Here is a 19997-nt window from a genome sequence, read left to right on the forward strand (position 1 = left end):
GTTGAGGACCCCAGAAGCACCAAGTTTATGGCTAGCAACCAGCTTTAACAAACCAAATGTTGATCTCTTTTTAAATGATCTCAAGTCTGTTTTTGAGAAATATGAACTTGCACCAGATCACATATTCAATTGCGATGAACCAGGAATATCTACATTCAGTACACCACCTGATGTTGTTGCAAAACGTGATGAAAACCAAGTAGGTCAGACAACATCTGCGGAAGGAGGGGAGCAAATTATGGCATTATTCACTGGAAATGCCACTGGGAATTTTTTGCCTCCAGTTTTTATTTTTCCAAGAATTAGGTATAAAGATTTCTTTTTAAAGGGAAATGAATTTATTTTTGTTAACCCTTCCACCACATTGTAACCATTGACTCCAACCTCTTGATGAGTCAGTGTTGGCTCCATTTAAAAGCCATTACAACTGAATGTGTAGTGACAGGCTACTAAATCACCCAGGAAAAACTATTTCCATCTATTACATAGGTGAGCTGGTTGGACAGGTGTATCCTTTGGCTGTCACACAGAATACTATTCTCTCTGGGTTTAGGAAATCTGTCATACATCTGTATAACAGTGAGCCCTTCACACAGGCACAAATTTTTATATATTCTGTAACTGATCGTCCTCTTCCATCTCCGCAAGTTTCCCTTGAATCAGATGGACAAGAACCTACTACATCTAAAGAATCGATTCAGTCAAGTGTTTCTTCAAAAGTTTCTTCTGTTTTAGTTGAAAAAGAATGTATAATTGGCAGTTCTTCAGTGATGCAAGCAATAAGTCCTGGATAGGTTCGTCCTTTTCCGAAAGCAGAACCATGAAGAAAAGCTAAAAGAGGAAGGAAAAGGGATAAAAATTCGGATTTTAACTAGCACTGCAGAAGGCGCAGAGACAGAAAGATTAGCACGTGAATGGAAAACAAAGCAAAGCAGACCTAAAGTGGCTAAAATCTTTCAAAAAGAATACATTTGATGAAGATTCTTAATCATCAGAGGATGTCAAGTAAAAAGACACTGATGATAACCTTGACATGTTCCTGAGCTCTGAGGAAGATGAAATGGAAGAAACAGACAGGGAAGGCAATCCAATGAAGATCCGGAAAGAAGACTGTCCTTGTAGAGTTTTCTACAACAAAATCTGTCATTTATTACATTGACAGAATAATTAATTGTGATCCAAAGGATGAAATCGAAATTACTTCTATGTGGAAAAAAAGTGGAGTTTCTAAATTCCATTTTCCAGTTGAAAAAGATGTTAGTCTTGTGGATACAGCAGATATTTTAATGTAGTTAGCAGCCCCATTATGTTCTGGAAGCACTGAACATGTGTAATTTTTGTATACATTGTCCGTAAATCTTTCAATGTAGAATGTGCAGTAGTGCTGTAGACCAATAAAAGTTATATGTTCAACAAAATGTTGACAAACTAGCACTGTATGATGTTGTCCCACACCTCCCTAGTTCTGTCCCATTCCCCCTTCAGGTATGGGACGTGTGTGACATTTTTGCCTACTTACAGTACACTTCATAAATCACTGTTGAGGTAAATTTGTGTGCATCAAAGATGGATGTAATATTATCTCTCATTAACTACATTGTAGAGTCTATTGGAAATGAATGAGAATGAATAATTTAAATAATGTCACATTGCTCCCACTCTTACCCTACTCCTCAGAACTAGATGAGGAGTTTAGTCAGGTAAGACACATGAATGAAACTATACTGGTGGCCAGGTGGGGATGTAAATTTGTTTATTGAAAAATGTGAATTAATAGTTAAAAAGATATTGAAGAGTAAGACAAGAACTGCTATGGATGGTGATTTCAACATAGAAATGGCAGACACCCCCAGGCAAGTCACTAGGACATTCATTAATATGTTAAGATCATTAGACTTCTATAGTGCAAATAACTGTGCCACAAGTAAGAATGCCTGCACAGACAATATTGTTGTGAACTTCCAAAAGGAAGATCATGAGCCACTGCTTCTTACACTCAGTAAGAGGCAAGCAGCTAAAATTGAAGAACCCAAGGTAGTGATGGTATGAGGGCAAAAGGAAAAGTACATAAGTATGGTTATTGATAGAGAAGTAAGTGCAGATTGGAGCTTTTAATATAAAAGTCAAATGGGGAAAGGGAACCTGAAGTTACCTTTGATAACTTCTTTAAAAAGTACACAGATTTATGACATTCTTCGTCTCCACTAAAAAAATTAGATATCCAAGTGAAATGAAAAACAGAGTGTGAACATTCATAGGGATTATCTGTGATGCAAAAAATTCTACAAAGCTAAAGCTCTTATGGCAAAAAAGCGAACAGTGGAAAACTATATAGAAAGGGCTCCCAATAAATGCAAGCCAGCATGGAAATAATAAAGCAAGGGAATACAACAAAATACACAGCAGCAGCTCTGCTTGAACTTGAGGAATTAAATCAGTCTTTTTAAACTCAGTTAAAGAAATAACTAACAGTATTAAAGCAACAAATTGATCTGCAATGGACATTGTTGGAACACCATTGCCTGTTAACCTAGTATTGCAATGGAGAGTTGTTGCACCTGCTGATATTATAAAAGCTGTATACAAATTTGCAGATTCTAAAAGTATGGAGACCATTAAAAAGACAATATACTCAGTCGCCAAACAATTAGCTTTTAATTTTAATAAATATGTGGAATTTAGAGTATTTCCAGATGCATTTAAGCTACCAAAAGTTGTCCCAGTTTTTAAAGAAAGGGACATACAGCTTTTCTGAAGCTACAGGCCAGTCCCCGTTGTTCCAATATTCTCAAAGATATTTGAAGCACTGATACACACACAAATAAGCAGCTTCTTTGAAAAACACAGTATCCTCTGTAACAATTAGTTTGGTTTTCGCAAGGGCAGAAACACAACAGGGGACATCTTGGAAGTCATTGACCAAACCTTAACAGCTTTTGAAAACAATAACATGTTAGCACTGGTATTATGTGACCTAAGCAAAGCTTTCAATTGCATTCCTGTTGATGTACTACTGAGAAAACTAGAGTTTTATGGGGGAGAGGGAGCACTTTAGCTATGATAGGTTGTTATTTAAGTAACAAAAGACAATTTGTCTTAGTCAGAAAGGTGAATTCTTCCTTAATGGAAATCAGCACAGGTGTACCACAAGGATCTATCGTAGGACCCTTCTTCTTCATTGTAACTATCAATGATGTACCTAATAACATATTCCAACCTGTTGTGTGTTATGCTGACAATGCAACACTTCTTATCACACATCAAAACGTTTCAGATCTAAATAGTATAACAAAAGAAACACTTGAGAAGGCCCTCGACTAGTTTGCTGCCAATAGTTCCTATGCAATCATGATAAAGCACAACAGCTTTTCATGCGAATATCAAATGAAGTAGGCAATAAGTCAGTAAAATTCTTAGGTATTTACATCGACTCAGAACTCTTTTGGGAGGAACATGTCAATCACATATGTGAAAAAATATCCCGGGTGGCATACCTTATCTTAAAAGTAAGGGAGGTATTGAGCTTGGAGTACCTTAGGATGACATACTTTGGGCTATTACAATCATATATTTCATATGGTCTGATTATATGGGGGCACTCCCCTCATATCAAAAACCATTTTGAAATTACGAAAAAAGGGATGCTTAAAATTTATACTATAACGTGTTGACATTATTTTATTATCAAGTATGTACTACTACATCTTGTATGACGAAGCCAATGTCATTATAAAAAATGGCCGCACAGGATTAGCCGAACGGTCTAGGGCGCTGCAGTCATGGACTGTGCAGCTGGTCCCGGCGGAGGTTCGAGTCCTCCCTCAGGCATGGGTGTGTGTGCTTGTCCTTAGGATAATTTAGGTTACACAGTGTGTAAGCTTAGGGACTGATGACCTTAGCAGTTAAGTCCCATAAGATTTCAGACACATTTGAACATTTGAACATCATAAAATGACCTACACTATGTGTTCAAAAGTATCCTGACACCTGGCTAAAAATGACTTACAAGTTCCTGGAGCCCTCCATCGGTAATGCTGGAATTTAGTATGGTGTTGGCCCATCCTTAGCCTTGATGACAGGTGCCACTCTCGAAGGCATACGTTCAGTCAGGTGCTGGAAGTTTTTTTGGGAAATGGTAGGCCATTCTTCACGGAGTGCTGCACTGAGAAGAGGTATCGACGTCAGTCGGAGAGAACTGGCACGAAGTCGGCATTCCAAAACATCCCAGAGGTGTTCTATAGGATTCAGGTCAGGACTCTGTGCAGGCCAGTCCATTACAGGAATGTTACTGTCGTGTAGCCACTCAGCCACAGGCTATGCATTATAAACAGTTTCTCGACCATGTTGAAGGATGCAATCGCCATCCCCAAATTGCACTTCAGCAGTGAGAACCAAAAAGGTGCTTAAAACATCAATGTAGGCCTGTACAGTGATAGTTCCACGTAAAACAAGAGATGCAAAACAACATGGGGTGCAAGGCCATTGAAAACATGACTACACCATAACACCACTGCCTCCGAATTTTACTGTTGGCATTACACACACTGGCACATTCACCGAGCATTTGCCATACCCACATCCTGCCATCAGATCGCTACATTGTGTACCATGATTCGTCACTCCTCACAACGTTATTCCACTTTTCAACTGTCCAATGTTTACGCTCCTTAGAGCAGGCAAGGCGTCGTTTGGCATTTATCAGCGTGACGTATGGCTTATGAGCAGCTGCTCGACCATGAATTCCAAGTTTCGTCGCCTCCTGCCTAACTGTCATAGTACTTGCAGTGGAGCCGGCCAGAGTGGCCGGCGGTTCTAGGCATTACAGTGTGGAACCGCGAGACCGCTCCGGTCGCAGGTTCGAATCCAGCCTCGGGCATGGATGTGTGTGTTGTCCTTAGGTTAGTTAGGTTTAAGTAGTTCTAAGTTCTAGAGGACTGATGACCTCAGAAGTTAAGTCCCATAGTGCTCAGAGCCATTTTGAACTTGCAGTGGATCCTGATGCAGTCTGGAATTCCTGTGCGATGGTCTGGATAGATGTCTGCCCATTACACATTACGACGCTCTTCAACTTTCGGCGGTCGCTGTCAGTCAACAGATAAGGTTTGTCTACACACTTTTGCGCTGTATGTGTCCCTTCACGTTTCCACTTCACTATCACATCAGAAACTGTGGATCTAGGGATATTTAGGAGTGTGGAAATCTCGTGTACAGACATATGAGACAAGTGACACCCAGTCACCTGACCACCTTGAAGTCCGTGAATTCTGGGGAGCACCCAATTCTGCTCTCTCCTGACGTCCAATGACTACAGAGACTGCTGATATGATGTACCTGGCAGTAGGTGGCAGCGCAATGCACCTATTATGAAAAACTTTGTTTTTGGTGGTGGCCAGATACCTTTGATCACATAGTGTATGGTGAATAAAATTCTTGATTTGCTAGCCCAGTTAAATATGATGTCTGGAAAACAACTGATCCAGTTTCTGATTCAGTCAACACAATCGTTATTTCTCTTTATTAAATATTAGAGGTAGACAGTGTAACGTCGCGAGTTAATGCTCGATAACAATTATTGCAGTAAGCTACGTTGTAGTACAACTCACAGTATTGGAGACAGAGGCTGTGAAGGAGACAGCAAGTTGTGTCCTAGCAATGAGTTATGTGCAGCTGTCGCTACTGCAGCGTGTGAACACGTCAGAGTGCCACTTATCAGGAGCTTATATTCAAGCCTATTTATGAATCTAAATAAACTATACTAAATAGAATTCAAAATTGTTCAAAATCGGTACGCTAGTTTTTGTTATTCAAGAGAAGATTGTATAAATATATCAGCCATCTATTTGTCATAGTTTTGCAGATAGAGAAAATTACTTAAAAAGTCAAATACCGACACTTACGGAATGAAATTCAGTTAGGAACTATAAGAGTTTATCTTTTGGTAACATTTGAAAACATAACCAGAATCTCAGTGCAGAATTACTTAATTAAGATTTAATTACAAAACTTTTTTTACTTTTTAATTTCGTAAAATAAAATTCAGACAAAATTTTGTCTCTTATATTGTTGTGGGAATAAATGAGAATGAGTGAGAGTGTGTATGTGGGAATACGTTAAATATCAGGATTAATTTTATATAATACATTTTGTAATCATAGCATGGGAAAGATATTTGTGCCCATTTTGCTGATGACGTATGCCTAAGTGTAAGGAGGCAGCTAGAATATCGGTTAAAGTTTAAATCGTTTTTGTAATTTATTCTAAGATTAATTTTCGTTTGGTTTTGTTAAACATTATATAAATATTTGAATGTAGGAATGACGTAAATGCATCTATGAATAGTGATTGTAGAAGGCTAGTTTTGACGCATGAATGATCTCGAACAATTCTTCTGATTGGCCAGTCAAAATGTACGGCCAATCAGACTTAGGAGGTTCCCGAGCACTGCTACACTCCTGGAAATTGAAATAAAAACACCGTGAATTCATTGTCCCAGGAAGGGGAAACTTTATTGACACATTCCTGGGGTCAGATACATCACATGGTCACACTGACAGAACCACAGGCACATAGACACAGGCAACAGAGCATGCACAATGTCGGCACTAGTACAGTGTATATCCACCTTTCGCAGCAATGCAGGCTGCTATTCTCCCATGGAGACGATCGTAGAGATGCTGGATGTAGTCCTGTGGAACGGCTTGCCATGCCATTTCCACCTGGCGCCTCAGTTGGACCAGCGTTCGTGCTTGATGTGCAGACCGCATGAGACGACGCTTCATCCAGTCCCAAACATGCTCAATTGGGGACAGATCCGGAGATCTTGCTGGCCAGGGTAGTTGACTTACACTTTCTAGAGCAAGATGGGTGGCACGGGATTCATGCGGACGTGCATTGTCCTGTTGGAACAGCAAGTTCCCTTGCCGGTCTAGGAATGGTAGAACGATGGGTTCGATGACGGTTTGGATGTACCGTGCACTATTCAGTGTCCCCTCGACGATCACCAGAGGTGTACGGCCAGTGTAGGAGATCGCTCCCCACACCATGATGCCGGGTGTTGGCCCTGTGTGCCTCGGTCGTATGCAGTCCTGATTGTGGCGCTCACCTGCACGGCGCCAAACACGCATACGACCATCATTGGCACCAAGGCAGAAGCGACTCTCATCGCTAAGGACGACATGTCTCCATTCGTCCCTCCATTCACGCCTGTCGCGACACCACTGGAGGCGGGCTGCACGATGTTGGGGCGTGAGCGGAAGACGGCCTAACGGTGTGCGGGACCGTAGCCCAGCTTCATGGAGACGGTTGTGAATGGTCCTCGCCGATACCCCAGGAGCAACAGTGTCCATAATTTGCTGGGAAGTGCCGGTGCGGTCCCCTACGGCACTGCGTAGGATCCTACGGTCTTGGCGTGCATCCGTGCGTCGCTGTGGTCCGGTCCCAGGTCGACGGGCACGTGCACCTTCCGCCGACCACTGGCGACAACATCGATGTACTGTGGAGACCTCACGCCCCACCCGGCCTCCCGCATGCCCACTATACGCCCTCGCTCAAAGTCCGTCAACTGCACATACGGTTCACGTCCACGCTGTCGCGGCATGCTACCAGTGTTAAAGACTGCGACGGAGCTCCGTATGCCACGGCAAACTGGCTGACACTGACGGCGGCGGTGCACAAATGCTGCGCAGCTAGCGCCATTCGACGGCCAACACCGCGGTTCCTGGTGTGTCCGCTGTGCCGTGCGTGTGATCATTGCTTCTACAGCCCTCTCGCAGTGTCCGGAGCAAGTATGGTGGGTCTGACACACCGGTGTCAATGTGTTCTTTTTTCCATTTCCAGGAGTGTAGATAGATGTTGTGGCAGAAGCAACGTTCAGCTTGGTCGCTAGTCAGCGCTTGGAAGTGCAAGTCATATTGAACGTTTCAGTCTTCGTTATGTGTAAAATGTTTCTCTCGTCCAGATTGTGTTGCCGTGAAGGCAGTTGCATTTATGGACAGACTGGTGAAAGTTGGAAGTTTTGAAATTCGTTTGTTGGAAGGATAACCGCGTGTGAACTTTCGGTCTGTGTGTTAACTCCGCGTGGCGTGTTTCGTATAAATATATGGAATATTTTTGGCGAGCAGTTTCTTTGCTAGAAATCCACTGAAAAGGATGGAGTTTGAAACTCATATACAGTAGCGGACTACTGACTGTGAGATCGCGTAATTGTTCGGGTAGGACATATGTAAATGTCTGGCTGTTTTGTGTGTGATCTGAATTGCATGAACTGTGAACTGAGAGCAGTAGTTTTGTTAGTTAATTACACGCAGGCTTGATGGCAATTTTTTTTCATTTGAGCTAAAGGAAATAAAAAGATTTGTACTAGAATTTTGAAGGAAAGAAGCAACCACCTTCTGCCCGAAAATTATTATAAGGAATTTACAGGGTAGCTAGCTACTGGACTTACGCGGACTTTGCTACGTAAGTATTGGCGACCTATGCATCAACGCTGCTTTTACTCCGTCTGAACAGTACATACGTATGCAGAGAATCGGAATGTTGAACTGACACCATACTGAGATAGGTGGAACTTTTGCAGTGAACAGTACGAAGAAAGACTGCGAATTAATACCCACCCCGCCGCAACGGATTCATCCTCATTCTAATTTTTCCGCTTTTCATTCACTGCACCATAAGTCCATGTTAACGGAATATTACGAAAACATAAACGTAACTTGAGAACCCAAGCATGTTTCAAAACCGCTTGCGTTTACATGAAAGCAAAAATCTATCGCAGAGTTGGAAAACCGGTAACTATAACCCGATTTTCGGAATCGATATTGAAGTGTTTACATGACCACTCAGAAGCGACATTCGGAAATCAGGTTTGCGAAATCCGGTTATGAGAGCTCTATGTAGACGGGGTGACTCTTGACATGTCCAGTTTCGACTCTTGGGAATAGCTATCGACTTTCATGTTCTTATCCCAAGTAACATTTGGTGTTCTGGCTGTGTGGGGACGTAATTGTTTCATCAAAATCCCTATGCTGCATGCAGTTCTGTTTCTCTGATAATTCTATAACCGTTCATTTTCATGATATGCACAAGATACTATAGCATGCCTTGTTTTTTCCCTCACTGAACGCATCTGTGAGCTGACAAAAACCCATAGGCACGTTTTTTGAAAACGTGAACACTAAAAACGTAGCGGATGCGAACTGAAAACGTAACGAACAAGAAACAAATACCAGTAAGCAAACAAGCATTGGTTTCGGAGTTCCAGTTTCATTTGTTATCGAGACAAATACAACAAAAGGGGAATTACATGGATTACGAAAGCATCCTCTTACATATCAACCTTCTCTTCTTGGTTATTCAAAATATATCAAGAAAAAAAAAACAAGTTACATTAACGAGAACAAATGTATCGTATCACAAGAGCTAATATGCCTCCAAGAACACAATAACTACAAAATTACCTTTCTGACACTATTTAATTCATGCAAACATTGAAATTTTTAATATTTAGAAAAAAGCTGTTGTGTGCACACTTGAGAAACAATTAACAAGAAGCAATTGTAAACATTAATCTGCTATTTAAGAAGGCCATCCTTGTTCTTTTTTTTTTACCTCCATGTCGGATCTGCAGCTGCTAGCAGTTTCTGGAGATAGTCGCCAAAAGCTTACAGTACTATTCACGTGCATTTGTTTGATAGATTTGTTTATGTGACGTTAATACAGATATCATTTGAAAAATGTAAAACTGTATTTGCAACTTGTGCTCCGCAGCATGCGGCAGTAATGAAAGCTTACTCGCAAAAATGTCCAATATGTTGTTGTTGTTGTTGTTGTGGTCTTCAGTCCTGAGACTGGTTTGATGCAGTTCTCCATGCTACTCTATCATGTGCAAGCTTCTTCATCTCCCAATACGTACTGCAGCCTACATCCTTCTGAATCTGTTTAGTGTATTCATCTCTTGGTCTCCCTCTATGATTTTTACCCTCCACCCTGCCCTCCAATACAAAATTGGTGATCCCTTGATGCCTCAGAGCATGTCCTACCAACCGACCCCTTCTTCGTGTCAAGTTGTGCCACAAACTCATATTCTCCCCAATCCTATTCAACACTTCCTCATTAGTTACGTGATAGACCCATCTAATCCTCAGCATTCTTCTGTAGCACCACATTTCGAAAGCTTCTATTCTCTTCTTGTCCAAACTATTTATCGTCCATGTTTCACTTCCATACATGGCTACACTCCATACAAATACTTTCAGAAGCGACTTTCTGACATTTAAATCTATACTCGATGTTAACAAATTTCTCTTCTGCAGAAACGCTTTCCTTGCCATTGCCAGTCTACATTTTATATCCTCTCTACTTCGACAATCATCAGTTACTTTGCTCCCCAAATAGCAAAACTCCTTTACTACTATAAGTATCTCATTTCCTAATCTAATTTCCTCAGCACCGCCCACTGTCCATTCCGTTCAACTGCTCTTCCAAGTCCTTTGCTGTCTCTGACAGAATTACAATGTCATTGGCGAGCCTCAACCTTTTTAGTTCTTCTTCATGGATTTTAGTACCTACTAGGCTACAACTCTGTCTCACTCCCTTCCCAACCACTGCTTCCCTTTCATGCCTGCCCAACTCTTATAACGGCCATCTGGTTTCTATACAAATTGTAAATACCCTTTCGCTTCCTGTAGTTTACCCCCCCTCCCTTCAGAATTTGAAAGAGATTATTCCAGTCAACATTATCAAAAGATTTCTCCAAGTATACAAATGCTGGAAACGTAGTTTTTCCTTTTCTTATTCTAGCTTCTAAGATAAGTCGTAGGGTCAGTATTGCCTCACGTGTTCCCATATTTCTACGGAATCCAAACTGATCTTCCCCAAGGTCGGCTTCTACCACTTTTTCTATTCGTCTGAACAGAATTCGCGTCAGTATTTTGTAGCCGTGGCTTATTAAACTGATAGTTCGTTGATTTTCACATCTTTCAACACCTGCTTTCTTTGGGATTGGAATTATTATATTCTTCTTCAAGTCTGAGGGTATTTCGCCTGTCTCATACATTTTGCTCACCAGATGGTAGAGTTTTGTCAGGAATGGCTCTCCCAAGGCTGTCAGTAGTTCTAATGGTATGTTGTCTACTCCCGGGACCTTGTTTCGACTCGTGTCTTTCAGTGCTCTATCAAATTCTTAATGCAGTATCATATCTCCCATTTCTTCTTCATCTACATACCCTTCCATTTCCATAATATTGTCCTCGAGAACATCGCCCTTGTATAGTCCCTCTATATACTCCTTCCATCTTTCTGCTTTCCCTTCTTTGCTTAGAACTAGTTTTCCATCTGAGCCCTTAATATTCATACAAGTGGTTCTCTTTTCTCCAAAGGTCTCTTTAATTTTTCTGTAGGCAATATCTATCTTACCCCTAGTGAGGTAAGCCTCTACATCCTTACATTTGTCCTCTAGCCATCCATGCTTAGCCATTTTGCACTTCCCGTCGATCTCATTTTTGAGACGTTTGTATTCCTTTTTGCCTGCTTCATTTACTGCATTTTTATATTTTCTCCTTTCATCAAGTAATTTCAGTATTTCTTCTGTCACCCAAGGATTTCTACTAGCCTTCGTCTTTTTATCTACTTGATCCTCTGCTGCCTTCACAACTTCATCCCTCAAAACTATCTATTCTTCTTCTACTGTATTTCATTCCCCCATTCCCGTCAATTGTTCTCTTACGCTCTCCCTGAAACTCTGTACAACCTCTGGTTTAGTCAGTTTGTCCAAGTCCCATCTCCTTAAATTCCCACCTTTTTGCAGTTTCTTCAGTTTTAATCTACAGTTCATAAGCAACAGATTGCAGTCAGAGTACACACCTTCCACCGGAAATGTCTTACAATTTAAAACCTGATTCCTAAATCTCTGTCTTACCATTATGTACTCTATCTGATACCTTCTAGGATCTCCAGGCTTCTTCCATGTATATAACATTGTTTCATGATTCTTGAACCAAGTGTTAGCTATGATTAAGTTACGCTCTGTGCAAAATTTTACCAGGCAGCTTCCTTTTTCATTTCTTACATCCAATGCATATTCACCTTCTACGTTTCCTTTTCTCTCTTTTTCCTACTATTGAATTCCAGTCACCCATGACTATTAAATTTTTGTCTCCCCTCACTATCTGAATAATTTCTTTTATCTCATCATACATTTCATCAATTTCTTCATCATCTGCAGAGCTAGTTGGCATATAAACTTGTACTACTGTAGTAGGCATGGCTTCGTGTCTGTCTTGGCCACAATAATGCGTTCACTATGCTGTTAGTAGTAGCTTACCCAGACTCCTATTTTTTCTTCATTATTAAACCTACTCCTGCATTACCCCTATTTGATTCTGTATTTATAGCCCTGTATTCAACTGATCTAAAGTCTTGTTCCTCCTGCCACCGAATCTCACTAATTCTCTATCTTTAGCCTATCCATTTCCCTTTTTAAATTTTCTAATCTACCTGCCCAATTAAGGGAACTGACATTCCACGCTCCAATCCATAGAACGCCAGTTTTCTTTCTCCTGATAATGACGTCCTCTTGAGTACTCCCCACCCGGAGATCCGAATGGTGGACTATTTTACCTCCGGAATATTTTACCCAAGAGGAAGCCTTCAGTATTTTTCCATACAGTAAAGCTGCATGTACTCGGGAAAAATTATGGCCGTAGTTTCCCCTTGCTTTCAGCCGTTCACAGTACCAGCACAGCAAGGCCGTTTTGGTTAATGTTGCAAGACCAGATCAGTCAGTCATCCAGACTGTCGCCTCTGCAACTACTGAAAAGGCTGCTATGCCTCTTCAGGTACCACACGTTTGTCTGGCCTCTCAACAGATACCCCTCCGTTGTGGTTGCACCTACGGTACATCTATCTGTGTCCCTGAGGCACGCAAGCCTCCCCACCAACGGCAAGGTCTATGGTTCATGGGGGGGGGGGGGGGATATCCAAGATACAGCGATGATAATAATATTTGAGTGTAAGTTAACCTTTTTACCAGGAGGTGGAATCGGATGCGACACATCTTGTTTGTTTTCGTTTGCAGAGGAAACAGCGCGAATGTTTCTTCTATACCGCAAGTAAAACAACTCAAGTCGATTTCTAAGGGGAAAAACTATCTAAGTGTCGTACATGGCACGGCCTTGCCACATGGGTCCTTATATTCCATCTTGTGGTACGAAATCTAAAGATACTTACAAATGAACGTTACTGTTTTATTTGCTGTAGGAGAGTGAAAAGAAGCTGAGGAGCTAATGAATACAGCTTTCCATTTAATCTGAAAATCCTTACTAAAGATTACATTTCAACATTCTTATCCCCGACTTTTAATCTCGAGGACCTCAGACTTTGCCATCTCAAAAAAATTATGGCAAGAACGATGTTTCCACAATGTTGTTCTACTCTCATACCAAATGTTACGTTTTTCATATTTGGAATGTACACCATATTTCATCAGAATAGAAACTGATGAAATAATAAATTTATTTATGCGAACAGTCTGATCTCTGTTTTGATGCATGTGCGATTGAAATATCTCATTTCTCAGTCATAGCCTACATAAGTTTACAAATCGTATAAAAAACTGTGTTGCATGTACAATTTAAATATCTCATTTCTGAGATATAGCCTGTATAAGTCTGCAAATCGTATTAAAAAACTTACTGTCCCTTACTTTGTATTGGTTCATTAGCAATGACAATTCCATTTGTTTTTGATTTATCAGCAAATACACTAATGGCAACCAGACAGAACAGGCGGTTTTATTGTAAATGCTCACTCTTTTGTGCTAAAGTAATGTTAATAATCAATAATACTGAATTCCTGCATTGCTGTTTGGACTTTACTGTTAATTTCTTAAGTCGAAACGTCTTTAGGAAGAAAATTGCCCAGGTCACTAACACCGAGACTATGTACTCTAAAACATTTTCCCAGTTTCCAGAATATTTCATAAGCTCTGGTATAGTAGAGTTCTTGCTCTAATTTATTCTCATTAACATGATTATCTTATGCCAAAATACCTGTCAACAGTTTCTGATTCTCTAGTTCAGTGGAATATATTCATAAACACTTTTGCACGTCCAAGATTGTGAAATATAATTACAACAGTGTTTGTGTTACTGGCAGATTCAATCTGTTGAAAGGAATGCCACGTAAAAATACAAAACCATTCCTAAACTGCTTTAGTCAGACACGAACTTCTCGAAAGAACTTCATGAAGTTCTACCACTTAAAGATATAGTTAAGCTTCAGGTTAATGAAGGAAACAAGTGACAGTGAGCTTCGTGCAGCTATCAGTGAAAAACACCGGATTCAGTTCAATCTATCTGATTAGTCCTCTGCAGTCATAAAGTGTATTATTAGTCGATTATGGCCATAAGAACTGGAACACTTTTCTCGTGGAAAAATTACTCGTAGTTTGACGATAAGGTATTTATGGTTTTGGTTGTGAGATATATTTTCGAAGAATTTTTTGTGTCATTATCGTAAACTAGTTCCTAAGAACTGCATAAGCGTGCAACATAGTTAACGTAAATTTTAAATTTCGCACGGAAAGAATCAAGCAGCTCCTTGTCCTTTGCGAATGTATAAGCTTTCATTGTCGTCTGTTAGTGCTACGAGCTGCAGACCGGAGGCCAGCCGAGCTCAACCGATCAGCACACCTGCTCGGAACCAAGATTTGCTGTCCCTTGACGCCGCTTGTTCGTGGCGCACAGAAACCACTGGACGGGCCTCTACTTTTACGACGCGACTGCCCAGGAATGCATGAGAGTGTGGGATAAATGTGCGCAAGCATCAGTGCTATACAAGCAGCTTGATGCTCAATGGAATTTTGATTATGTATGGTTGTCCAAGCCTTCAAACGTATGTGTACTTGAGTGTGTGTATCAAGAATAGCGAGTATTGTGCAAGCATTTGCAGTTACCTGCCCTTGATTTAAATTTCATTGTTTATGTTATATTACTTTCTGCACAAGGTTGTACTGTACTGTGGGTCAAGTCAAAGAATACAATGTTTCATGGAGAAACAGAGAAGAAAATCAACAGTACTGTGAGATAATTTCCATAGCGTGTCTACCACAAATAGTTAATTTGGGAATAGTGTTTTCGTGTCTTCAACTACTCTTACTCCACATATCGCACTTCATGCCTTGCTTTTTCGTAACACAAGCAAAAAGGTTGCCAAAGGCAGCGCATCATAGTCCGAGCTCGACATTTTCTGATAAACAAACTAATGCTTGTACTAAAATGCTTGACCGTGTGTTGGCGCCAGGAATTTGCCCATTATTGCTCAAGCACACTTGCGCGAGCGTGATTGTCAAGCATGCATTTACGTGAGTGGCCGCCTGAAGAAAGCTGTGGCTCAACACTATCCAAAACAAACAACAATTGAAAAGAAAAATATATTTATAGAACGAACCTGGAAAACTGAAAACAAAAAGACAGAACCGAAGCAAACGTGCCACAACAAAAGAGCGTAACTAAGAAAATACAAAAAAATATGTCATATGTATATCTGAAATTTTTTTGCTTCTTCCTCAGTCCTCTATCCATTCGCCAAATGCTAGGTAATACGCTGTATATTAATGACCTGGAATACATTATTAACAGTGAATTCAGACTTTTTGCAGACGATGCAAAATGAGATAGTATCCGATAAAACCCGCAAAAGAGAATATCAACGCTTGTGAATATTTCAGTGTGGTACAAAGATTGGCAGCCTCATTCAAATATCCAGAAAGGTAAAACTGTGCAATTCATAAAACGGTAAAATGAAATATAGTACGACTGCAAATCGAGTTCCAATTGGAATCTGTTACATAAAATGAACAAATTTCTTCGGGAAGCATGTTGGCAGTCAACTTGTTTGAAGGTCAACGTAAACGCATACGTCAACTAATATGAGATGTATTTTTTTAAAAAATAACAAAAATTGACTCTTTGCGACTGTTTCGGTGTCGAAACCATCCTCTGTCGCTTATTAGCTGAAATCAGTCATAATTATTGTTTACCTACGAGACACTTTTTTCCGATTGAAAGAAAAACACTGTTTTGATGACGTGATATGTACTTTAGTTCTTGTGATAGGTGTCGGGTTTGTCATGTGGTGCAGCTTAATCATTTAAGATTACAAGCTATGTCATTTTCAAGGTCCTTTCTCAGTGTCTTGACGACGTGGTGGATTTCCCCTACAGTTGGCATGCACTGGACACTATGTATATACTATATAGTACAATGAGCGCCGGAATCAGTATTTTTGAACAACCGTAGAAAATGTTGTAGTTAAAAGTGAGTGAATGAATGTAACTGATTTTTATATGCCTGCAACATTAGATTAGTAGCCTGGTGGGGGAATCCCGTCGATGTAGAATGATAAACATGCCAGTTGTTACTCGTTCACCGGATGGTATTTGACAAATGAGATTTCAAATAGAAATTGTATATGATTGTGCATTTTTAGTTGATTTGTTGAATTTCAGCAATGAAACGTATCGTAGTAATTATAATTTATGTTACTCTTGTACATATTAACATTATTGAAGCAGGGTACTTTGATCGATTAACAAATGCCGTTTCTGGAATTTGGTGTCAAGCTTTCGAATGCTGTGATTCTACGTGGGAAAACGCCGACGTCTCACGTAAGTATTAAAAAAGAAAAATCATGATTATAAAAAGGACAGTGGTCGGAGTTATTCAAATTATTAATCTTATGTAAAATATGTTAGCAGCCGGCACAGCTTTCCTAGAATGACGGTAACGAAAACAAAGTAATAATTATTTCTTTTTCGTAGATTTATAGTCATAGTTTACATAATTTCATAAGTCCTTTATTATATGTATAGACATGATAATTAGCTAAGACTAAAAAAATCTATTTAGATTAAAAGAAAACTCATTGACACCTACTGTGTAAAAAATTGAAGTTGTTAATTTTTCAGTGTTTTGAGTGATGAAATTCGTACAGTGTAAATCGGTTCATAGATTAATAAAAAAATCTGCAACTCAATCAAGCCACTGACTTACAGAAGTTTTGTGGGAATGAAGTCTCGGGCAAAACCTTTCGCACATTTATTATTGCATAAGAGGTTTATTATGAACGAAAGATATTGATCGAATGGGACAAGTATAAGAGTACAGGCTGTACAGTTTTGTTATTTACTGGAAATTTTGTAGATGATTAGTAGAGAAAACTAAATTTCACCCACTCCCTGTTCATTACTGTTAATGTTGCTTTATATCTATCACAGAATTAGGATAAGTAATTTTACAGCCATTCCTATTCATATATAGTTGTTTTACTTTTCTGCTCTGTGAGCCCACATGTATTACAGAATAGAGTAAGAATACTACTTGGGAATGTCGTGAGACATTTTCTATTTCCCTTCACAGTTGAAGTAAACGAAAAAAATCATTGTTTTATACCTGTGTGCTTTATGTTTTACATTTCCATCACTATTTTACCTAATAATGTGACAAGTTCATTGTGAGACTTATAACTGCACTGATTGTTTCACAGAAATGTACTTATTAACATTACACACTGTGAACCTTTATTGTAGACCCATCCAGAGAAATTTATTTGGCACATCAGTGGAGATGTCTCGTACTAATGAAATTGATCAGTCATGATCCGTGGTGATTGGTTTTTGATGCTTTACGGGACTAATGTGTAATAATGGGCCCCACACTAAAATGATGGTTGAGGTGATGGGTGGACCTTTAGAGTAGCTCCAGAGAACCGTAACCTGGTGTATAGCTTATGTTTGAATCAGATTTAAGTGGTCATTTGTTGTTACAGATAGGCCTGCTGTGTGTACAAGGAAGAAACTGAATCATGTAGAAAGATGACAAAAAAATGTATTGCTCATGACCTGTTTTAAACAGTGGTAAATATTTAACTGTTAGGATGTAGGAATATTGTAAAGTGGATAATTGTACATCTTGCAGTGTTTTCTAAGCAGTCTGCATTGTGGATTAAGTACAATCTTTTTAGAAATCTACCAATGGACTGAACTCTGCCACCTGCTACAGTTTCACCTAAGAGGTTTTTTCCCCATGTTACCACAATTTGTGACTTGCAGGTGTTTGAATGGGTTGACTGATCCATTTGATAATCATCGATATTGTCATATACTATATTTTGCATTTTGTGAATTACACAGTTTGACATTTCTGAACATTTAGGGCAAGTTGCCAGTGTTGGCAACACTATGAAGTTTCAAGATCTGGCAGAATATTTCTGCAGCATTTTTTTTATACCTAATATTCAAGCATTAGATAACTGCTACATTAATTGTGATGTTACTATTAATAGAGTCTGATAGGTCATTGATATACAACATTAACAGCAAGGGTCCATACTTTCCTAGTACACACCTGAAATTACTTTTACATCTGTTGAATATGCTACATCAAAGATAACCAGCTGTGTCTTCACACCCAGAATTCTTCAATCCAGTCTCAAACATCATTTGATACCATGTATGTTGCACCTTTGTTAATAAACATTAGTATAGTACTGACTGAAACGCTTTTTGGGAGCAAGGGAATCCAGTGTCAACCTGATTGTCTTCATCCATGTCTTTCATGACGTCGTGCAAGAAACGTCAGAGATGGGTTTGGCATGGATGGCGTCATTCTGTTTGAGATACCTGATTATCTTCTGAGAGCTAAGAATATGTTCTAAGATCCAATCAGTGGTATTAGATAATTGTTTCATCGACCACATCTGCTACTCTTATACATTTTTGTATTCCAGTAGTTCAATGCAACACTATACTATCATCACCAAAGCCACTTTCCCTTATCCTTTAATTTTCAGCATTAACTCTCACTAGATGGCAATCAAAACTTGTTTATTGAGAGAAAACCATATTGCTTCACATGTAGAATAATATTTGTGTCTGAAATGACAATTGACAATTTGTGTCAGAACTAAGACTAGAAACTGCACTTCCTGGTGTTTTTTTTAATGCATTATACTTTTAAAGCATGCATCCTGGCTGACCAAATTCTCTGTTTCAATTTATGCTCCCAACTAAATGTAAGAAAAAATATTTTCAAATCGAGGGCTGATTAGACAATCCCAGTGCTTTACTGAGTGTGGTTCTGTTGGAGTTGGTGTGCCGTTGCCTTCTTTGTACCTTTGAAGTGATCTACCTGGCCAATTACAGGAGATCTACAGTTTACTGTGGACCCCAAAGCACAGTGCAACTTGGCATTTTCCACATTAACAAAACATTGTTACAAGTGTTCCTTTAGACAACTGCATCATTCGTGAATGCGTCACAAAACCTCCAACATTATCCTCTCGACTATTTATATTCATTGTAAGTAAATATTAACGGGCTTAAAAAACTAACTTGAAGTTGTCTTTACACCATTCAGGTTTGTTCTGTTAGGAACAGTGTATTGTTCTGTTTGAATTAATATACTGAATTCATTCACAAGTCTAGTCTGATGCTTGTTAAGCTTGTATTTTGTTTGCTGAACAACAGTGCAGAACTGTACTGAATGACTATGGCTGTCTCATCCAATCTAGTTGTCTTTCTACTTCTGAGCAATTTTAGTTGATTTTCTACACTGTGATAGCTTATGTCAGTATGTGCAATATTGAAATTCATTCGGTGATTGAAAAGAGCAACTATATTGTACTAAAATGTAGTGTACAATTTCAAGAGATCGAATTCAGTGTTCTGTATGTCATCTTGTGGTTTGGTGCCTCTTTGGGCACTGAGTGACTGGATAAGTTATTTTGATTCATTTACTGACTTTACATAAGGCCAGTGATATGGTCACTTGTTTCCTTCCCTAGTGTTAACCAATTTGCAAAGTTTGGGGCAGTTAGTTATTGGAAGGTTTAAGACATTGTCCTCAGGTATCAGTTCTTTAACTACTTGCTTGAAGTAATTTTCATACTAGACATTCCAAACAGACTCGATCTGGGGCAGGCAGCTATTCAAAATGATAGTG

The 19997-nt window shown here is 39.5% G+C and overlaps 1 protein-coding gene across 4 annotated transcripts in view; it reads left to right on the forward strand.

Annotated features, from left to right (window-relative positions):
- The first annotated feature begins 15872 nt into the window (after positions 1-15872).
- The window catches only part of LOC126334980 (torsin-1B-like), an 81061-nt gene continuing 76936 nt past the window's right edge, over positions 15873-19997 (forward strand). The window contains exons 1-2 of one of the 4 annotated variants that reach the window (XM_049997778.1): positions 16054-16313; positions 16571-16663. Coding sequence is in view for 1 of the 4 variants with exons in the window: in XM_049997777.1 (XP_049853734.1) it covers positions 16507-16663 (157 nt within the window). In the remaining 3 variants the exon portion in view is untranslated. Of the gene's footprint in view, positions 16664-16773; positions 16793-19997 lie in introns of those variants that run through there. The other 3 variants (XM_049997777.1, XM_049997779.1, XM_049997780.1) reach the window with 3 other exon arrangements.

Source organism: Schistocerca gregaria, chromosome 2, assembly GCF_023897955.1.
Source record: "Schistocerca gregaria isolate iqSchGreg1 chromosome 2, iqSchGreg1.2, whole genome shotgun sequence".
Taxonomy (NCBI): Eukaryota; Metazoa; Arthropoda; class Insecta; order Orthoptera; family Acrididae; genus Schistocerca; species Schistocerca gregaria.